Source organism: Peromyscus maniculatus, chromosome 3 (assembly GCF_049852395.1).
Source record: "Peromyscus maniculatus bairdii isolate BWxNUB_F1_BW_parent chromosome 3, HU_Pman_BW_mat_3.1, whole genome shotgun sequence".
Taxonomy (NCBI): Eukaryota; Metazoa; Chordata; class Mammalia; order Rodentia; family Cricetidae; genus Peromyscus; species Peromyscus maniculatus.
Window position 1 is genome coordinate 114,417,701 of NC_134854.1, and position 21,682 is coordinate 114,439,382.

At 45.6% G+C, this 21,682-nt stretch overlaps 2 protein-coding genes across 22 annotated transcripts in view; one reads left to right on the top strand and one right to left on the bottom strand.

Annotated features, from left to right (window-relative positions):
* The window catches only part of Nr2c2 (nuclear receptor subfamily 2 group C member 2), a 79,381-nt gene extending 68,568 nt beyond the window's left edge, over positions 1-10,813 (top strand). For 17 of the 20 annotated variants that reach the window (XM_076567374.1, XM_076567386.1, XM_076567383.1 and 14 more), the window contains 4 exons: positions 553-692; positions 1,032-1,169; positions 1,933-2,038; positions 5,354-10,813. In XM_076567374.1, the coding sequence (XP_076423489.1) occupies positions 553-692; positions 1,032-1,169; positions 1,933-2,038; positions 5,354-5,528 (559 nt within the window). In that variant the 3' untranslated portion in view covers positions 5,529-10,813. The remainder of the gene's footprint in view (positions 1-552; positions 693-1,031; positions 1,170-1,932; positions 2,039-5,353) is intronic. The other 3 variants (XM_076567388.1, XM_076567389.1, XR_013050027.1) reach the window with 2 other exon arrangements.
* Positions 10,814-12,296: 1,483 nt separating this feature from the next.
* Mrps25 (mitochondrial ribosomal protein S25) lies at positions 12,297-21,517 on the bottom strand. Of its 2 annotated transcripts, none has more exons than XM_006972553.4 (4): positions 21,327-21,517; positions 15,541-15,647; positions 13,059-13,146; positions 12,297-12,603 (listed from the first exon to the last, which is right to left on the bottom strand). In XM_006972553.4, the coding sequence occupies exons 1-4, from the start codon at positions 21,458-21,460 to the stop codon at positions 12,417-12,419; spliced, it is 516 nt and encodes a 171-aa protein (XP_006972615.1). In that variant the 5' UTR covers positions 21,461-21,517; the 3' UTR covers positions 12,297-12,416. The 2 variants fall into 2 exon arrangements, with proteins under 2 accessions (XP_006972615.1, XP_042129609.1); XM_042273675.1 differs by lacking the exon at positions 21,327-21,517 and adding an exon at positions 17,329-17,471.
* Between the last annotated feature and the right edge of the window lie 165 nt (positions 21,518-21,682).

Here is a 21,682-nt window from a genome sequence, read left to right on the forward strand (position 1 = left end):
CCACTTCCTGAGTGCTGGGATGACAAATGTACCACCCAGTTTTACTCAGGGCTTGTATATGTACTAGACAAGCATTCTACCCTGAGTATCTTTTGAACCTCTGGCCTGAATGCAAATGTACACATGCACATATAACCATACAGTCATGTACATAGACATAAAAAAAGCTTTTCTTTTTTAACTATGTATGCTACAGCTTGTATGTGGAGATCAGAGCAAAATTTGGGGGAATTGGTTCTCTCAACCATGTGGATTTTGGGGATAGAACTCAGGTCACTAGGCTTAATGGCAAGCATCTTTATCTGATGGGCCACTTTGCTAACCCTGAAAAAGTCTTAAGAGAATAATTTATCATCTAAGGGACTTTAGTTAAAACCTTCATAGACTTACTCAAGGACTTGGTCATTTTCCTGGGAATGACCCTGAATACATAATAGACCATTGTCATACCCTTGCTACCTGGTGGATGGTGCTGAGTCTTTGAGCCTGTACAGCTCACATACTTAGAGTCAGCCACATGTACCACACTCAGCCTTATCCTTATGTTCCCAGACAGGACTGCAATACCAGCCTGGTACGGGCCTGCTGGAATGAGCTCTTCACTCTTGGCCTGGCCCAGTGCGCCCAGGTCATGAGTCTCTCCACCATCCTGGCAGCCATTGTTAACCATCTGCAGAACAGCATCCAGGAAGGTAGGTCCTAGAGATATGGGAGTAGAGTGTATCGATCCAATTTGTGCCTTGATAACAAAGTCCAGTCTGTGTCAGAGTTGACCTAGCTGTTCTTGGTGAATGGACAACTCTCTAGTCAGAGCTGCAGTGGCAGTCTAATATTTGATAGACAAGTGGAATGGCAGCTGTGGCAGTAGAAAATTCATTATGGCCCTGCAGAGGCTAGCCCCTACGAACTGAGGTATGAGTTGTCATAAAGGAATTACTCCCTCAGTAGCTGCGTTACTGAGGCAGTGTGGACAAGGCAGCTAACTTAAGTACCTTTTTTAAAATAAGTTTTTATTTCATGTGTGTTTCTAGATAAGCTTTCTGGTGACCGGATAAAGCAAGTCATGGAGCACATCTGGAAGCTGCAGGAGTTCTGTAACAGCATGGCGAAACTGGATATAGACGGCTATGAGTACGCATACCTTAAAGCTATAGTTCTCTTTAGCCCCGGTAAGATATGCGGAGGGGACTTGTGACACTTTGCCCTGTGTCTACTGATGTTTCTGCACACAGCCATGTTGTCATCAGTTGTGTAGGAGAACCCTTCCACATTTTACATAACCCAGTGTGTTCATAAAGAGTGCTTTGCTATCTAGCTAACATCAATACATTTATTACATCCTTCTCTCTATATAGCCCTGAAGAAATGTGCCTGGGGATTCATGTTCTGAATAGATTCAATCTGTACCCTAACCAAGCCATTGGCCAAATAAGACCACAGTCCATCCAGTGGCCCTTTTTATTTGGGCTCTGTCAGTTTCCAGGTTCTCTGAGCATATATAATCCAGGCAGATTGAAACTCAGCTTTACTGTCTCTGTGGATAGCAATAGCTACTAAAAGGCCTGACTCTAGCAGCCGAAGAGGCAGAATTATTCCTGGTGGAAAGGAGAAGATGCTGGACTGGCCTCACATTCTTCATCTCTATAGCTTTTCTCAAAGCCTCTGGAGGTCATTTGGGCTGATCCTTGACCTCAACAGCAAGGACTGATAGGTTCCACCTAGGAGTCACACCCCCTTCTGGGTATCTTAGCCTTGGAAAAATACAGAGGCAAAGCCAGTGTTCTGACAACTTCCAATTCACTGAGCCAGCCTTCAGAGCTCAACTGCTTATATTTGATAAGTTTGTCAAGTTAAGAATAAAAAGAGATTAAGATGTCTATGACACTTCCTAAATACAAAGAGAAACTTGGGGTAACTTTTTTCTGTTTTTAGATCATCCAGGTTTGACAGGCACAAACCAGATTGAGAAATTTCAGGAGAAGGCACAGATGGAGCTACAGGACTATGTGCAGAAAACCTACTCAGAAGACACATACAGGTGAAGCACAGGGCCCTGCCCAACACAGAAGGGGGAAGGCAGGGGTGGGGTGGGGTGTGTGGCTGGGTCAGATTCTAGCAACCTGGCAGAGCCTCCATTTGATCACTGACATCTCCAGGTATAGAGGTAAGAATGTGCAATTATAAGGGAACGCTAGGCAGGAAGTTTGAGACTACGGGTGATAACCAGAAAGGAAGTGCTTTTCTGGAACTAACTCCTTGAGGCTCAGTTCTCACACTTCACAGAGTTACTCAGCACCCATGGGGAGAGGCAGCACTAGAGTTCTTGACAAAAATGAAACCTGGCCCCTATAAAGAGGGGTGAGTTACATAAGGCAATTTGCCCTTAGATAAAACTGATGGGGGAAAAGTCCTTTTATATGGGTGAGAATTACTAACTCTCCCTTTCCTCCCAAAGTAAACCAAAGCAACAATCCAGAAAGATATTCAGCCTGCTTTTCCCAGACTTGTATCCTCCGTGCAGAATTCCACTGTGGGCTCCCTGAGCCACCAGGACTTCCTCTTCTTGCCCTTTGCTTCTCAAAGGAAGTGCTGTTGTATCAGTGGCTCTGGTGGATTTTTCTGTGTAAAGTCAAAACAGTTTTGTAGACATCTCCTTAGCCCACATGCAAGTTCCCCAAACCAACTTCTACTGGGACCACTGAAGACTAGAGTACATAGAGAATAAGATTGTCTGTGTATGCACCCATACTCACAATTCCAGTCTGGTCCTGTGTGCAAAGAGGTTGTTCTTTTAGGAGGCAACAGTGCTCCCATAGTTCTTGTGAGACTTCAGGAAGAGCTCCTCACTCTAAAACTAAAATTCTGCAACATTAGAAAGCAGGTGTGCCATTCCTGGCCCAGTCAGAGACCAGGGAAAGAGGACAGAGATGAAGAGACCATGGGATTCGGGGCCAAAAATGAGGAAAGCTTTCCTACAGAAATCAGAAACCCACTTAGGCTTTTCCTCAGGGGAGGACTTTAGTGTATATATAGCATATTCTGTTGTAATTCTTTTTGCATACTTTCTAGGAGTGTGTGTGTTTGTAATACATAAATGTGTGGGCACATGTAACTAGGTGCCTCATTGGAGGTCAGAGGACAACCCTTTGAAGTTTTCTCCCTTCATCCTGGGCTTGAACACATGGTCAGGCTCTTTGGCATACTCTTACCTACTGAGCCATCTCACAGTCCCTGTAACTCACTTTTCAGGCTTTCCCATTTTTTGGCCTTTTTTCATATTGTTTCTCCTGAAGTACCCTGGCTTGCTGCCGCATTCAGCTTCTGATGCCCAGCTCCAGGAAGTCCAGCCTGATTTCACTTGCTGACTTCCTGGGACCACTTGATCTGTTTATAGCTCCTTAGATCTTGTGTGGTGTCTTTATACCTTTGCCCTCAGGATTGAAGCATAGAGACTGAAGGTGGCTGAATGAATGGGTAGGTAGTACCTCAGCAATATGCTTATAGAAAGTATATATCTTAAGAAAAAAATTTATGACAGGGTCTCACTGTGCAGCCTTGGCTGACCTGGAACTCACTATGTAGACCAGGCTGGCCTCACACTCACAGAGATCCACCTGCCTCTGCCTCCCAAGTACTGAGATTAAAGGCATGCATGGGACCTACTTCCTTTTTGTGTATCTATGTTGATGCACACATTCTGTGGGGCATGTGTTAGAAGTAAAAGGACAACTTACAGGTCTGGAAATCAAATTCAGGTCAAAATCAAGGTTGGCAACTTGCACCTTTACCCACTGAGCCATCTTGCCAGCTCTCTACCCCCTTTTTAAAAACAAGGGGCTAGTGCAGTGGTTTTCAACCTTCCTAATGCTGTGACCTTTTAGTACAGTTCCTCATGTTGTGGTGACCCCCAGCCATAGAGGCAGAGAGGCAAGCGGATCTCTGGGAGTTTAAGGCCAGCCTGGTCTACAGAGCTAGTTCCAGAACAGCCAAAGCTACACAAAGAAACCCTGTCTTGAAAAACAAAATAAAACGAAATTTGTTGCTATTTCATAACTGTATCTTTGCTGTTATGAATTGTAATTATCTTTGTTTTTTGATGGTCTTAGGCAACCCCGGTTGAAGGGTTGTTCAACCCCCACCCCAAAGGAGTCTTGACCCATAGGTTGAGAACCACTGGGCTGGAAAGATGGCTCAACAGAGCACTTACTGTTCTTCCCAGAACCCACATGGTGGCTTATATGTGTCTGTAACTCAGTATCCAAGGATCAAACATCCTCTTCTGACTTTGCAGGCACCTGGCATTCATGTGATACACAAACATATATGCACATGTTTGCATATATGTATGCAATGTTATGCACAAAGTAAAACATTCATGCACATAAATCTAAAAAAATTTTAATAAACAACTTAGGCACTGTAGTAAACTTGGAACATTCTAGAAAGCAAGAGGGAAAGAATTATTTCATCAACCAAGGATACCTACTATTAATATGTACATATCTACTTTCAAAATGTGTTTAATTTATATGTAATTGGGATCATAAATTCCAGAAGGGTTTTAACCTTTTTTCACTTGGCTACTGACATGCTTTGCCTACCTTCCCATGGCTAACATGCCATGAGGAGTCAACCATAAGCATGTGGTAAGCATCCTTCCAAATGCTTCCTTTATACACACATGTGCATGCAACATACAGCTGTGCTCCTTCTAAATATGCACTGAGCAATATGGATCTCTTTGCTTACCAGTAACTGTAGATTGTTAGGTCTCACTGTATAGCACAAGCTGGCCTTCCTCCAACTTTGACTTCTCTTGCCTTAGCTTCCTGAGTGCTGTGGTTGCGGATAGACATCACCACCTTTAATGAGTTTGTGGCAGTTCATTATAGGAATATCCCATATGTTAACCTATTGTCTATTGATGAATCTCCAACTTGTGTACAGGTGGGAAGAATAGCTTTAAACAGCACAAGAACTTCATACTTGTTGTGTGTGGGCATGCATGTGTGCACTGTGGAGGGCCGGGGACAACTTGTAGGAGTTGGTTTTCCTTCCACCATATGGAAATTCAGGAAACGCAGGTTGTCAGGCACTGCAGCCAGTGCCTTTATCCACTGAGACATCTCACCAATCCTGTACATACATTTTTGTACTTTTTCTTCTTCATGTTAGACTTGGTTTTTGTTTGTTTGTTTGTTTGTTTTTAATCTCAACAACAAAAGAGGCAGGTCAATGTAGGTCTGTTTGGTTTAGTTCTGTGTGGTTCCAAAAGGACCTCCAAGAGCTGTCCTGGGCTGGAACACAGGCAGCCAGACACCCCATTTCTCTAATGCCTACTCTTCTCTTCCAGATTGGCCAGGATCCTTGTCCGCCTGCCAGCACTCAGGCTCATGAGCTCCAACATAACAGAGGAACTTTTTTTTACTGGTCTCATTGGCAATGTTTCAATAGACAGCATAATTCCCTACATCCTCAAGATGGAGACAGCAGAATATAATGGCCAGATCACCGGAGCCAGTCTATAGTGCACAGCTGGCAGCTGCCAACAGTGGGATGCCTCCTAGGACTGTGTAGGTGCAAGGGAAGGGAAATAGCAGTGTCTTGGTGTGTGCAGGTGTCTCCGGTGTGTTAACCACTTCCTCCTGTTCATCCCAGACAATAACAACTAAAGACAGTAGAACGCTTCCCTGCCCTAGGAAATGTTTTAATGCCTTTTGGTGAAGCAGATTTTGGAACAATCTTTTAATTCAATTTGTATTTAGAATTTCTCAAAGGGCAAAAAACAATGCTGAAGTTTTATAATATCAGAGACTAGTATTAAAAGAACCTAAGAACAGTATGTAAATACATTTAAAAAGAAAAAAAAAAAAGAGTCCTTGGAATTAATAGCTACTAATTACCAAGGTAATGTTAGCACTTTCTAAGCACTTCTTATCAGCTCTGCATTGTTAACATCTTGCCCATGGACAGGGCAAATGGAAAGCTGTGTGTCCCTTTTGTCAAAATGCTAATGATTTCTGTGAAAACTCACTAGGGTACAGGAGACAATCGTTCATATTTAGAAGAGAGCATCACTTCTATCTTTGTACGGTGGTGCTAAGCTAAATTCCCATGAGGGAAATGTGGATTACTGGCATTGTATATAGGTGACACAACTGGCATTGTGACCCACTGAGAGCTGCTGTGCCAGCCAGAGATGTGTGTCTGCAGACTCTTCCGGAACCTGGGCTTCACTAATTTTCAGAATTAGATTGCAGCTTGTCAGAGTTCATGTGATGAGAGTAATCCTCCAGTGACTGAAAAGTGTGCCCAGTTCCCTCTACCTTTGACCAGAAAGTACAAGGTGGATGATCTGTACCCTTTGACAACACTTCATGAGTATGACCTGTAGTTGTTCATGCTGTCTGGGGGCAGTGAGGCTTTCCATTGCTGGCGTGCCTGGAGAGGAGCCAGGATCTGTGATCATTCAGAACCTGCAGCTGAATGGTAGCTATATATCCTTGCTGCCTGGTGAGTGAGTGAGCCTTAGATAGCTGCACAAAAGGCATCAAGATAAATTCTTTCTGATCTTAAAAGTATTAGTGGTTTTCGGTGTACTGGGGCCCCATACTATTCAGTTCTCCCAGGTGTGTACTAGTCCAGCAAAGCTCTCCAGGACGTTTGAAATAATAGAAGCAAACCACCCTCTCTTTCAAAAGAGGATCCAAGAGCAATCCTCAGACAGGGCACATAGTGCAGGCCTGTAACCTTAGCACTTGGGAGGCTGAGGTGAGAGGATTGTAGATTCAGGGCCAACCTGAGCAACTTAATGAGTAAACTCCTTTTGAGTTTTAAAGGGGTCTGGGTGGGGTGGGGTGGGGTGGTGACTTAGTGGTAGAGCACTTGCCTAGCATGCACTAGGTTCTGGGTTCCATCCCCAGTACCCAAATCAAAAAGAAAAAGCAAAAATAGTTATAATGACCATAGTTTCCAACAAGAGTGCAGAATTCAGTTCCAAGGAAGTTAGACCTGACCAAAAGCTCTGCATTCCCGTGGTTATAAGTCTGCAGCAGCTGGAAAAAAAGTGGAATGTTGGGACGGGTGCTAGGTATCTACTTTTTGATTAGCAGAAATTAAAAAAATTACCTCCTATAAGGTAGTTCGTGCCTGTTAGTGGACAGGTACAGCTATGGGGCTCAAGGCTAGACAGGCTGTTTTCTTCTGAGGAGTTAATGACACTTTATTCAGTTAGTGGGACTTAAGTGCAGATAGTATCTCTAGCTTCTAAATTCTCAGCTAGATTTTGAAGCCAGTGTTGGAAATAGTAAGGATGGCCAGTATAAAATGATGGAAAGGACTTAATTTTGCCAGCCCAAAGTTTTCTTTTTATGTGTATATTCAAAATTCAGACAAAATGACTGGACATGAGTACCGTCTATTGCATCTCTTTAGAGGGTTCCTACGGTACATCTGTACATCTTAGAGTTGCTGGCTTTGCTTCTCTTAGGATTTTATAGTGTGAACATGCCAGTCATTTCTAGGCCACTCAGATAGGGCCTGGGCATCTCCCATCAGGCTATTTAGACCATCATTGGATAAGAAGTGCCAACCTAGATGGCACTGGAGGGGGCAAGAAAAGATTTTGCTTGGAAAAAAGTTGGTAATTCAAACCTGCCTGGTCCTTTGTAAATCCTGTCATTGGTAATGGCCAATTTACAGGGCCACTTTGGGCGAGACTCCTTCACTGGTTGTCCAGATCTTTGTGGCCTTACCCTTAACACTTGTATCTACACAATGTTCTCATCAACTGAAATCATTTCAAACTTTGAGTGCTTCTCCATTCCATCTTGTCAGTTAGATCTAGGAAGGTCAGCCCAGTCATTTCTTAAGAGAGAGCCCAAACCACAGTCAGTATCTGGGCTCCAGTTTTCAAGGTTATCCACCTGATCAAGTCTGTTGATAACTCCAAGTCTGATGAAACAGGACAGGCCCGTCTAGATACTCCTCTCTCAGGTAGGTAGATAGACACACACTGACGTGGCTACTCTCAAGTAATATTAAGATAGTTTCAGGTTGAATTGTGGTATAAAACAGGCCAGTAGATGTAGACAAAAACCAAATTCCCTAAGCAAGTCACCCAAGTTACTCCTCAAAGTGTTCAATACAGTGTGTCACCATCCTTCCAGTTTGCAGTGTGTGTTGAAGGGGCTCATTTATCAGCTAGTCTCTTCCTGAGGCAGCAGTGGGGGTTGTGCTGTCTGGGTTTCTGTATTGAAGTTCAAATGGAGTCACTTATGCCCTTGGGATGACTCTGTAGTTTGTCAGTGTCAGTATTAGATGTGGACAGTATTCTGAGGTAGTCACTACATCAACCAGGGTGGCCAGTGTGACCCCAAGTAGAGCAGCAGCATCTATACTACACACACTTGTTTCTTGAAGGGTAGTCCTGCTCATGCACTTACCCTCATCAGCATCCCTGATAGAGGGATCTATCTTCTGGGACCTAGTGTCAGGTGGGGTCTAGAAGCCTGTTGCTGCTTTCCAGTGGCTGGGTGTGCAGTGGGGCTGTTGGTACTGCCGAAAAGCACCATCTGACTGCTGCTTTTCTCCAGGGGGTGGATCCTGGGAACATCCCATACTGGCAGAACAGGTGCCCCACCTCTTTATTTGCCTAATTTCTAGTCTCTAGATTATGTGGCTCTTTGCAAAAGTCTTAACTCTGATGTCAATTTCTAAAGCCAACTCCAAAATGAGATGGGGTTGGCCTAGGTGTTTTGTTCAAGGTTCTGGACTTCCTCATTGAGTGCCTCCCATCAGTATGCACTTCCTGTGCACATCCTGTCCCTTCAGCCGCACTGTGCATGTCCAGAGTTACAGGCCTAGATGACTGAATGAATGTACATGTGTTCATATTATCTTTGTACAGTGTATATAATGTGTGTATATAGATGTACATTATGTATACAGACATGTAGCCACGTATCCAAACTTCTATGTTGTCAAGAGTTGATGCTAGCGTTGCTAATGTGAATGGATGTGGATATTGCAAGGTTCCCTTGACAGGGATGTACTGGTGAATTTCTTACCAACTTCATTTTCCTGGGACAAGGAGCTGCTGGAAAGGGCCAGGTATCACTCACTCCTGCACAAGGAAGCCTCAAGCCAGAAAGGTCCTGACAGGAGGGCAGTTCTCTACGTTTAGAAGGGCCCAGAAGCTAGTGGAAGAGATGTTAGCCTAATATCCAAAACTAAGTGGTAACTATAAACCTGCTTTTCACAAATCAGTTTAGCCTAACTGAAAGGAACTTGGTAGCCGAGAGAGGCACTTGGTATCCAAGGGGCTGCAGCAGTCTCCCTTCTTTACCCTGTGCTCTGTCAGCAAGACTTGGGTACTGTCTGGTGGTAAAGATAACCAGCCTACCAAACATTCTTTAAAAACAATGGCTAAGTTGTAGCATATAAACCACAAATAGTAAATTGACCTTTTAACTAAGAAGCAAGTCAGGGGTTATCCTGACTTAACTACATTCTATAAAAGTTTTAGTTAATAGTAAGAAAGCTAAGGCTGGCATATTCTCCTCATCTACCACGTCTATTCTGATGAAATTTGTCTCCTATGATTGGGATTTTAGGCTGAGATGGGACTTGGGAGCCAGGGCCCAGCCTGGCAGAGCTGCTAGTGGCCATAGTGTGCAAGCGCCTGGCTTGGAGGAAGCCAAGTGCAAAGATCTTGCCTGACCCACGGGTTGTTGTTGCTCTTTGTGTTTGAAGAAGTAATTGTTAAGACTGTAGTCCTCAGTGCCTTTGGTGAGACATGGGTCATTTGGCTTCAGCTTCCCACTTGTATCCCTGGCCTCACCCCTTGTGGTTGTTCAATCTTGCCTGTGTCATTGCCTGTTGTGACAATCACACTATTCAAAGTGGCTTTCCAAGTAAAACACAGGGAAGCTTGGCGGTCTCTAAATGAATCCTTCCATTTTCTTTGGGGGCTATTGTCTTGGCAGCAACCTAAGAGAGTTTAAAAGTGGCTTAGGAAGGAGAACATCAGACATTTCTAATGCTCAGCAATATGCACTTTCAGTTAATTTTCAATAATTTTGGTATTTATACATGGAATGTAGGGAAAATTCTCAACATTATATCACTGATAAGTTTTAGTGTTTGGGTAACATTTGGTATAGACTGCACATTAAAAACGGCCTTTCTTTGGGAAAGTACCATCATCAGTTGTCATCCCAACAGCCTGCTCATTCACGGATGCCAATGCACACACAACTCAAGTGCTGGAATATTTTTCTAGTCTGTTTTCCCAATTAACTTGTAAATCAGTGTTCAACTAGTTTTATAACTGAAAAGCTGCACATTTTTCATAGTACCAACTAGTTTGTACCTGTAGTTTGGATTTCTCTGTTAAGATACAGCGCGTTATTTGCCTCCCCTCCTCCCCCTTTTAAAGAAAAGTCCAGTGTGGAATTTTCTTGGGACCGGTTGTATAACTTTTGCCCTTCACACTATAGAAAACACCATGGATGCCATTACCTTTTGATTCCAGGTTTAAAACCTGCGGAGAGCTGCCATTTTGTACAGCTTTTCTCCCTGTGTAAATGAGCTATGTGATGGCATTTAAAACCCGCATGTTCTTTTTAAATTGAATTTTCTATCTAATCAATGTCTTCAGTCCTGAAGGAGAATCTGCATCGTTGTGTCTGTGTAGAGAGTTGCTGTGCATGGTTATGAGCGCCTTTTACTAAATGCTGTTCAATGTGGCTTTGTTGTTGTGGCTTAATACTACCTACATGAGGTTTATACTATTAAAGTAAATTAAAGACTAGCATGTGTACTGTTCATGATTTTTTCCTCAAAACAGTAATGTGTGGCCTGAGCCCATTCTCTGCCTTCCATCAACACCTTAACCTTGGCCAAGGTGACCTCCATCAGTTGGAATGAACTTTGGTGGAAAAACTTGGACTAAACTCTCCATGGCCATCCAGCATGGAGGTAAGGACCCTACATAGCCATTTCCAGACCATGGTGGGCCTTACATATAGGTGTGCAGTCAGGCGTCAGACCCATATACTAGGTATTTGCTGTGGAGTAAAAACTGTGTCCTCAGATTCAGTAGAATGAACTGCTCTTAGGTCTTCTGGCCTTTACAATTGAGGGTTCAGAGGCCCGAATCAGATCCTGCCAGAGCTCACACCTGCCAGTGACATCTCAGTATGAAAACTATCACTTCAGAGGACCATCATGTCAACTCAAGTCCTTGTGTGGTCAGTTAAGTTTCATGTGTGTAAAAACCTGTCATTCCTATATAGGGAAAAAACAGATTTAAAGAGATGATTTTTTTCCCCAGTGCCATTGGTTTCATCACAGAAGTCCAGGCCATCAGTAACTGTGGTTTTGTAGAAGTTAGCAGCTGCCCATATGTTCCTGTAGCCTTGTCACAACTTTGGCAGGTGCCAAGGTCAGGACTACAATCAAGCACTCCTGTCCCTTATACATTAGATCCACAAGCACCTGTTCACTGCAGCCCTTCAAACCACCTGAACACATAGGTCTGCTGCAAAACCACAAACCAGAGCAGAGGGCGGAAAGGCACGATTCTGTAAATCTAAGCATGCCAACCTCAGAAGCTGAGCTGAGGTGAGGACCTGGAGAGTGGAAGTGACCTGGGTCTGAGTAGAGAAGGGCAATGGCCCTGCTCTGTTGTGTCTGAAGGGCCTTGGCCATTTTTAAACAACCACTGCTTTGCTATGCCCCATAAATTCATACCTATATGTCAAAATGCCAAGGGGTCTGTGGTAAACATTAAGATGACCCTGGAAAGGCTCTGTTGCTCACTGAAGGATGGAGCTAGCATAGCTAAAATGGCAATGACAGCCGGGGAAAATAACTAGGAAGGCACTTAGTAAGAAGTCACACACATACTCTTTTTCAATCTAGTAAGCAAGGGTTGAGAATCAAATCAGCTGGGCTCCACGAATTACCACCTACGTGGCAAGGTGGCATCTTCACTCTCAAGGCCAGAAAGATCCCTCCACCCACAGATGTGGACTCCCTAGGAAGCAAGGATTACTGGGCCTTGTACTGTTAAGTCCAAAAGAACCTACATGGAAGAACACCCACTCTGTCAGCTCCAGGCAACCAGAAAAAGTAGCCCTCAAGAACTTCCAGAGTGGGGACTGGAGGAAGAGACTAAATGCAAGAACCAGGGGACACTCATAGAACTGTTATTGACAAACTGCCTTGTACCCTCAGCCCAAAGCTTTTTGCTACAGATGGTTTTTGTTGACAGCAAGACCAGGCTTACCATGTACAGGAAGACTAAATCTTTTATTGACATCTGTTCAGCAGCTGACAACTCTGGCCTTCTCCCCATGTCCTTTAAATGGGTGTGCAAACAGGCTTTTCCATTTCAGAGAGTTCCATCAGACCTAAGTGCTGGCTTTCAGAGCAGCTTTGTACTTCCCTGTCATCTCCTTGGGTAAGGGCACCAGGCCAGGGCAGGGCACCTGACCTTCCACTTCACACATGCACTCCCGCAAGCAGTACTTCCGGGGGCCAAAGTTGGCTGGATGAGATTGACGCTGCTTCTCCAGTTCCTCCTCCCTGAGGGTCTCCCTGCCAAGGAACACACAGTAGCAAAGCATGACCAGACAACAGGCAGCCTCTTCCATGTGAGAGGAAAGGCACTGGGAAGCATCCCACAGGGGCAGGGCAAAGGAGCCTGGGTCTTCAGAGACTTTCTTGGTTTCACTTTCTTCCTGTCCTTCCTCATTCAAGGAGCAAAAAAGAAATTTGGGAACAGGATCTTAGCTTCCTTTTAGCTGCATGCATGTCAGGTCAGGGACCACCTTTGTCCACTATCACAGCAAGGGAGTGAACAAAAGATTCAGGGACTTCAGCTTACATCTGCTAAGCAGAAAGACCAGGCCTGAACTGATCCTGCCACCCAAGGTGTTGTAGTAACTGGGACTAGATGAACCTTCCCTCTCCACACCCTCCCTGTACGTCCCCCTCACCCTCACATTATTGGGGCTAAGGTTTGCTCCTGTCAGGTCAACCCAGTAACTCACTCTTTCTTGCCCAAAATTTTCTTTATGTGCTCCATGATCTCTTTATTACTCTTGGTCTCCACGTCTACCAGCACTTGCTCCCCAGAATCTGTAAACAAGAGGCACAAGGGGAGAAGAGCTGACTCAGGCATACTTCTCAGTCTCAACAGGCTGGCACTGCCAGGTGTGACAAACCTGTAGCCTCATCAGGTAGGATGATTAGCAAATCAAGACCAGCTTGATCTCTATTTTGCTTTTTGCAGTAGAATTCAATTTTTTAATTTAAATTATGTACGTATGTATGTGCATCCATACATGAAAGTACAGGTACGAGAGGAGTCCAGAAGAGAGTGTCAGACCCTCAAGAGCTGGAGTTATAGGCAACTGTGAGTCATCTGACTCAGGTCCTCTGGAAGAGCACCTTAATTGCTCTTAATTGTCAGTGCTCTTACTTGCTGAGCCATCATTCCAGTCCAATAACGTCTGCATAAATGATGACACCCTCCTGCTTTCCATTTTCAAAAAACATGAACAGACAAATTCCTCTATAGATCACTGTAGTCCCCTCTCCCTACACAGTGCAGTTTTTGTTTGTTTCCAAACAGGAAACAAACAGGGTTTCTCTGTGTAGCCCTGGCTGTCCTAAAACTATGAAAACCAGGCTAGCCTCTAAATCAGACATCTGCCTATCTCTACAATGCAGTTTTTATGGAAGCTTAACAAAATGAGTCTACAATTCATATGAAAATGAAAAACTACAATTCTGAAATGAAAGAAAATGGGAAAGCTGGGGGTACAGCTCAAGGTAGATAAGGGGGTGTCTGCTTCCCAAGTGTTCTATAGCTCAAGGTACTGTAACCAAGACAGAGACATGCCCACCCACATGCCACTTTCCCTGCTATCAAATCTTTTTCAAGGTCTCAGTGCTTTAAACCTCATGCAGAGCTCATCAATAGCTGACTGGATGAGTTGAGACTGACATCATGGAAAATATGCCACCGCAACAAATCAACAGAAGCTAGGGTCCTCCAGGCTGGAAGTCCTAGCACTAAGGAAGCCGAAGCAGGAGCCCAGGAGTTTGACGTCAGCTCGGCAATATAACAAGACCCTGTCTCTGAAAGGATAAAATAGATGGGATATGGCTGCATGGTAGAGCACATGCTTAGCACTTAAAAGACCCTGGGTTCTACCCTAAGATGATTATCAAAGGCAACATTTGCAAAAGAAAATGTACCAGGCTCCTCCCAGCCCTCCTTGCATTGGGCTAGGGTTCCTAGGGACAGAGAAAGAGCCCTGTGGTATAGTCAGCCTTTCCCACAGGGCACATGGCTGGCAAAGGGACTACCAGAACAAGCAGATGGCCTTGCTATATCATGGGCAGAGTTTTGAGGGCAACTCCACATCCCAGTACAGCTCCTAGCCAGGGATGGGTTCTTTCTCCCACTGACACTACCATCCAGAAATGGAAAAGGAAATTTCCCAAGAGATTCTTGTCCACATGAGATTCAGAGGCAAAGCAGGAAGGCTTATAGTGGACATATCTAACCCCAGCATTTGAAAGGCTCAGCCAGGAGGACTGTCACAAGTTTGCTGGGCTACATAATCCTATCTATCTGAAACAAAGTCCTAACCTACTGCCCCTGTAGAAAGGGACATATTCTGGCTCTCATTACAGACCCATCCTGTCATGCAGTGGCTTCATCACTTATCCAGGACTGTGTGTGACTTCAAGCTGCAATACTTGTCCAGAAAGCACACTGAGGCCCTAAGAACACAAAATCCTGTGGCTGATTGCCTTCCTTCACCACAGGACTAGTCAACCATCTTGCTGGTTTCCTGTGTATGCTGTCTCCCCCATACACACAACACCTTCACACACAGGGCAAAGTTTTTTGCCCATGGACTCTGACTACCCATCACCTGGCTCCAAGCTGCCCCTCAGCAACACTCCATATGTACAGCACACACAGATGCATAATGGTCCTTGTTCCTGTGGTACTTTCTACTCATTATCCATGAACCAGGAATGGGCTGCTGGTGCCCAGCATCAGGACAAGCAAGCAGGCCCCCACAAGACACCTGGTGGGACGAGAAAGGGGACTGTGGTCAGCACTGAGGGGTACTAAGGTGCCTGAGGGCCAACTCCAGGCTTGGAGAATATCTGGTTTTGATGTTCTGCAATGTAGTGCACTCTACCACTGGAGCTATGGACATACATCCCCAGCCAAGGATATCTGCTTTCATTCTTTAAGCTGATGGACAAAGAATGAAGACACACCAGCACAGAGCAACAAAGGACTGGGGGTAGATTGACCCACATGATAGGCAGAGAACAGGAGATAGATAAGCTGGAGAGAGACAGGTGAGGGAGCTGGATCCAGATCTCAGCAGCTATTGGGTACCTGGAAAGGGAAGCCAAGGGCCATAGTGCTATTTAGATAGCTCAACTGCTATCTTCACAGAGGACTGGAAAAGGGCAGGTGATCTTCCATGCCTCACTCACCTAGATAGAACCGCAGGAAGGGCGATGGCGTCATGTTCTTAAACAGCATGATCTGCACCCAAGGGTTCTTATACTGGATCTGAGGGATGTTGAAAAACACAAATTTCCTGCAAAAAGCAAGAAATGAACCCATGTAATAGCCTTCTAGAAATGAACCCATGTGCATCTCCCTGTCTGGTGTCAGAGCACTCCAGATCTCCACTCCTTTCAGCTTTGTTGACACTTCTTTCTCTTAGGCTGGTTCTACTCCCTGTAAGCAGCTTTCTTTGGGAGGTATCCCACAACTCTGGCATCTCCAACATCTTGGGGGTCTACAATGCAACCCAGGCTTCACATTCATAGCTTCATACAATGGGCTCTCAGGAACTCCATGTAGGAACTGCCCTGCCAAATGCCTGGCTTCAACAATTTTCCTTAACCTTCCATAACTCCTTCCTGATTCCTTCTTGACTAAATCCAGAACTACATGGCCAAAGCTGTCAAGTTCTTCTTGCATTTGGGCTGAAGCCTGGCCCCCTCTAAGACTTGCATTTGCATAAGCCTTGACTGGTTGATGGGTTTCTTTTTTTAACCCCTTTGGTTTTTTTGAGACAGGGTTTCTCTGTGTAATCCTGGCTGTCTTAGAATTCACTCTGTACCAGACTGGCCTTGAACTCAGAAATCCGTCTGCCTCTGCCTCTAGAGTGCTGAGATTAAAGGTGTGCTCCACCACCACCCAGCTTGGTTGGTGGTTTCTACACAGAGAAATCCATCAGCTTTATTCTTTGCACAGGAATTGTTGCAGGATTTGCAGAGTGATGTCTTGCCGTGAGGTCACCACTCCCTTAATTCCATTTAGCATCAGGCTTTTCTTTAAACTTTTTATTTCCTTGAGCACAGGATGTGGCTCCATCATTATATATCCTGGTGCTCTTCTCCTCAAAGTGTGCATTTTATATTTTTCTTTGCTCTACTTGTTCCTTTTCATTGTAGATCTGCATAACCACTTGGTACAGTCAATACTATGTCTTGAAATCTCCTCTGCCAATCCAAATCTCAAGTTAGCCTCTGGAAGATTTTTTGGACAAGGGCAAAAAGCAGCCACATTCTTTGTCAAGGTATCACAATGCTCTCTAGGCCAACTGCTGTTTTCTCCTCTGAATCCTCTTGAGCTGGGCCCCCACAGTTCATAGTGCCCTCATCACCACTTTCTTTTATGTTCCTGCTAGGATGGCTCAGTGAGCATCACTTCATAGTGTTCAAATGCATTTCTAGTCCAAAGTCCCAAAGTCTTCCATATTCTTCCAACGAACACCATAGTCAGGCCTGTCATGGCAAAACCCTAGTCCTTGGTACCAACTTCTGTCTTAGTTACTGTTCTATTGATCTGAAGAGACACCATAACTAAGGAAACTTATATAAAAGAAAGCATTTAATTGGTGGCTTGTTTACAGTGCAGAGGGTTTAGTCCATTATCATCATATGAGGGAGCACAGTGGCATGCAGACAGGCATAGTGCTGAAGAAGGAGCTGAGAGCTTACATCTGATCTGCAAGTTGCAGGCAAGAGGCATTGAGCCTGGCATGGGCTTTTGAAACCTCAAAGCCCACCCTCAGCAACACACTTCCTCCGCAAGGTCATTCCTACTTCAACCAGTCCACACCTAATCCTAATCCTTCTCAAACAGTGCCACTCCTTGCTGACTAAGCATTCAAATATATGAGCCTACGGAGGGCAATCTCATTCAAACCACCACACATGAACCTATGTAAATCTATGTGAGAGTTTTCCCTGAAATTCTGTGTATACCTTTTCCATGGAGAAAGTCCAGGACTTGTCACAGATTGTAAGAGGGACCTGCCTCCAGAAAAGTGAGGAAAAACAGACAGGATTGGTGTGTCCCCAACACTTGCAGTTCTGTAAGCATTAGGACTCATGATTAGTCACTAAGGAAAACAAACCAATGCTCCCTGCAGAGCATTCACAGAATTCCCCAGCACCAAGCCCAGAGTCCTGGGCACACAGAGCTGCCTGCATCTCCATGTGTCCAGTGATCACATCACCGAGGAGGCTCCTTAGAGAGAGCACTGTGTATAAGGAATGAAATGAGTATTACAGGAGTGTTTATAATGAAAGAAAACTTTGAATGGTAGAAGGCTGAAATGAGATAACTGCATACACTAAAAATATTTACATGGCAAAAAATGCCAAAAACAAATTGAACATCTACTGAATGGGTGTGGTGACACACCTATAATCCCAGCAGTACTCCAGTGCCTGAGGCAGGAGGATTGAGTCCAAGGCCAGCCTGGGCTACACAGGGCTCAAACAAAAAGCATTAACATTTTCCAAGCCATTAAAAAAATCTGTTAAACATTAAATAAAATAGCATTGTACACATCATCAGTAAAACTGACATAACTCTGGGCTATAGGAGAGGGTGTGTGTAAACTGCCTTAACCTGTCTGGCAGTCAGTTTATGACTAGAAGCTTTAAAGCATCCTGATTCTAACGTCATTCCCCTTGTAGATACCTCTGCATTTGAATGAACAAAACAGACCAGAAGGCAAAGATGCTGATGTTGAGGCTACAGAATTCAGATCAGCATGGTGCACCAGGAGAGAGGGGGCTAAAGAAACTACAGCAGGACTGCAGATGGCTTCACGGCAGAGCACCTTCCCAGCACGCACAAGGCTCAGGATTCCATCCCAGAACCACAAAACGATAAAGCATTATATCTGCTGTCCACAGCACAGAGTAAAATCTAGGCCACTACTGGCTCTGCACACTGGGCCCTCACCACCCTCAGCTTCCTACTATAAGGGCTACTTGCTGTCGGCTTCTGGATTCCAAAGGCTGACAGGAAGTACCAGTGACAGGTAAAGGCAGCTACCTTTTTTTCCTGGCTCAGCCCTGGCATGACCAGCCTGAAGGCCCCTGTGGACAGACCCCTTGATCTTCAGGCTCCAACAGACATTCCTTCCCTCACCTGTCCAGCCTATGCTAGGGTCTATGCTTTCCCTCAAGGTGTCTTTTCTTCATTTCTGTCCACACTTAATTAAGGTTCCTCAAATGCCCTCACTCAAAGGCATCCCTGACTTCTGCTGTCCGTCCCACACCCACAGACAGGGCTCTGGATCCATGGACTAGAAGCTTGGCCTCAGACACACTGTCTGGCTATTGAGCCTGGTTTTCTACTTCTAGTCACCTGACCCAGGGCATGGAACAATTCTTTGCCTCAGTGATTATGACTAAGAACGTCTTGGTCATCATGTCCCTACACCACCAATCCAGATTGAAGCATCTAAAAATGATGTCAGGGACAAAACTGACTCAACAGAAAGCCCACCTGAAACCACTTAAGACACTACTGCAACCGGGACAGAATCTGCAGTTAAATAAAGGGACAAAAATTAAATAACTGTCAGTAAAGCAAAAGTACTTGTTAAACCCAGAAACTTAATCATAGTATTCTCTTTCACTCAAAGTCACAGTAACATCAATATTCTTAGTGTTTAAATTGTCAGAGAATTCATGTTCTCTCTGAACTTCAGAAGTAACCTTCTAGGGAGGACAGCCTGAAAAGGATGCAGATGTGGATGTGGGCAGTGGCAATGGCCATGAGAACCACACTCCTCTTCCAACAGGGCAAAGTCTGCAAGCAATGTCTAACCTGAAAAATGAAACGGTGTGCTAGGGAGATGGCTTAATCAGTAAAGTGCTTGCTGCACAAGCAGGAAGACCAGGGTTTGAACCCCAGGACCCACTTAAAAACAAACAAACAAAGCTAGGGGCTACAGCGATGGCTCAGTGGTTAAGATCACCTGTTGCTCTTTCAGAGGACCTGGTTCACATGGCAGCTCACAACTGCCTGTAACTCCAGTTCGAGGAATCTGACTCCCTCTTGACTTTTGTGGGCACCAGAAATGCATGTGATACACATACATACATGGAGGTAAACACACACAGTTTTTTAAAAGCCAGTGAGGTGTGGTGGCATACCTTTAAACTCAGTAGTCAGGAAGCAGAGAGAGAGGCAAGAAGATCCCTCCTGAGCTGGAAGCTAGCCTGGTCTATGTAGGAGTTCCAAGCCAGCTAAGGACACACAGTGAGACTCTGTCTCAACTAAAATTTAAAGATTTTAATTGGGACTGGAGAAATGGCCCAGCAGTTAAGAGTGCTTACTGTTCTTCCAGAGGACCTGAGTTCAGTTCCCAATATCCATCCACATCAGGCACCTCACAACTGCCTATAACTCCAGTTCTAGGAGATCCAACACCCTCTGGCCTCTGCAGGCCAGACACCTGCACAAAAACCACACACACACACACACACACACACACACACACACACACACACACGGTGTGAATAAACAGAGAGGCACATAGCACAGAGAGAGAGATAAGAATAAATCTAAAAAAGAAAAGCCAGGTATGGTGGCACTTGTAATCTCAGCACTAGGAGGGAGGGATGGAGACAAGAAACTCTTCCAGGCTTGTTGATCAGCCTAGCTGAATCCATAAGGCCCAGGGAAGAGATCCTATTTCAAAAAGAAAGAAAACAAGTTTGCCAGCTCCTTAGAAACACGACCTTTGATTGAATGCTGGTGTATGTATGTGCACACCACATACACACACACACACACACACACACACACACACACACACACACACACACACACACGGAGCTCTTTGAGTAAGTAATTACATCAACACAAAACTTGAAAAGCTCCAAGTCCTGCTTCTGGAGAGGAAATATAGCCCTGAAGACTCCCAAAGCACACTACCTAAAAGCTCTCAGCAGGCCTCTGCTCCTTCCTGTCCCAAAGCAGAGTGATGTCCCAACGTCACAGAACCCTGTGCAAACAAACCAGAGCATAGCCAAATACTAGACCCAAACTGGCACCAAGAATCTTAGAATAGTCCTTATTGAGAACCAATGACCAAAGGTCAGCACCTACTGCACTCTACCAGGTCCTTTGTTATCTCCCACCACCCACCCCCACCCCCGAGACACTGACTTTGTGGTTTTACAACTAAGAAAAATGAGGTCAAAAGTTGAGCGAACTACCACAAGGTCACACAACTAGTTAAGGGAGAGGCCTCAGCTCTCTTACTCTGGACTTCTACCACCCAGGCCTGTCACTCAAATGATCACGCTCTGTCTGCATCCTGAGAGCTTCGTCTTAAGAGTATGAATCCCTGACAAGAAAGCAGAGCCCTCTGGTCCACCGGCACCCAGCCTTCCAGGCCCTCACCCCAACAGATCCCAGGCCAGCAGATCCTAGCTCTTGGAGGTCACTTGACCAGAGAAAATGACTAGGAGGCAGCTTCCGGCTCCCTTGAAGTCAAGGCCGGACCACTCTCAGACAGGAATTACTCGTTTCTCTCATTCTGATTCGCCCCACAAACCCGTTCCTGTCTACAGTCAAGGGTTGGTTTCTCCCGCACTGTTGGAACTCCCAGTACTGAACTTGGCGTTTGGGGTGCTCGATAAACGTTCAGTGAGTACTGAAGGGTCCAAGGCATTGCTCAAGGATGCTGGCGGGTCAATGAAACCTTTCAATTAGCAGTCCTAACCTGCAGGGAGCCATGGTGTGCACAGGTGCGCAAAGTCACCACTCCCCTCCCGACGCCGAAGTTTCCTCGCGCCACCCAGCGGCTCGTGTTCTACGAGCTGCCAGCCCTGGAGCCGCAACCCATCCCTTGGGTCACGGTGTGGCGCTCGGGTTTCTCCCGGGATCTGTCGGGACGGCCTCCACCGCGTCAACTTCTCACGGAACCCCGCGGGGTGTGACCCACACTGACCTGGCGCCTTCGCCCAGCTCCCCCTGCGTGTTGTAGTTCACGGTCATGACCTTCACCGACTCCTTGAATACCACATCCCCGCGGCCCAGGTACTGCAGCGTGCGGCGGATAGGGAAGCGGCCCTTCATCGGCATGGTGGCGACGGCAGCGTCTCAAGCCGCGGACCCGCGCGTCTCCGCGACGCGCGGAATCTCGGGAGGCGCCTCCCGGCGGGCCGTGCAGTCGCGGGGCAGCCTGGGACTCGTAGTCTCGGCCCGGGGTCGCAACCGCTCCGGCGCTGGAAGTCAGTTGGTCGTCTTGCCCTTCTAGAAATCAAGGGTCCTCTCCCCAGATCTCCAGTTTTGAAATGGAGATCT

Bases quoted from the DNA above. Each gene is read 5' to 3' on its own strand.
- Mrps25 (XM_006972553.4), bottom strand. From the start codon at position 21,460: ATGCCGATGAAGGGCCGCTTCCCTATCCGCCGCACGCTGCAGTACCTG. The intron at 15,648-21,326 runs GTCAGTGTGGGT...TGCTTTTTGCAG, and splicing joins GAGCTGGGCGAAGGCGCCAG to GAAATTTGTGTTTTTCAACA. The intron at 13,147-15,540 runs GTGAGTGAGGCA...TCTTGTTTACAG, and splicing joins CTTCCTGCGGTTCTATCTAG to ATTCTGGGGAGCAAGTGCTG.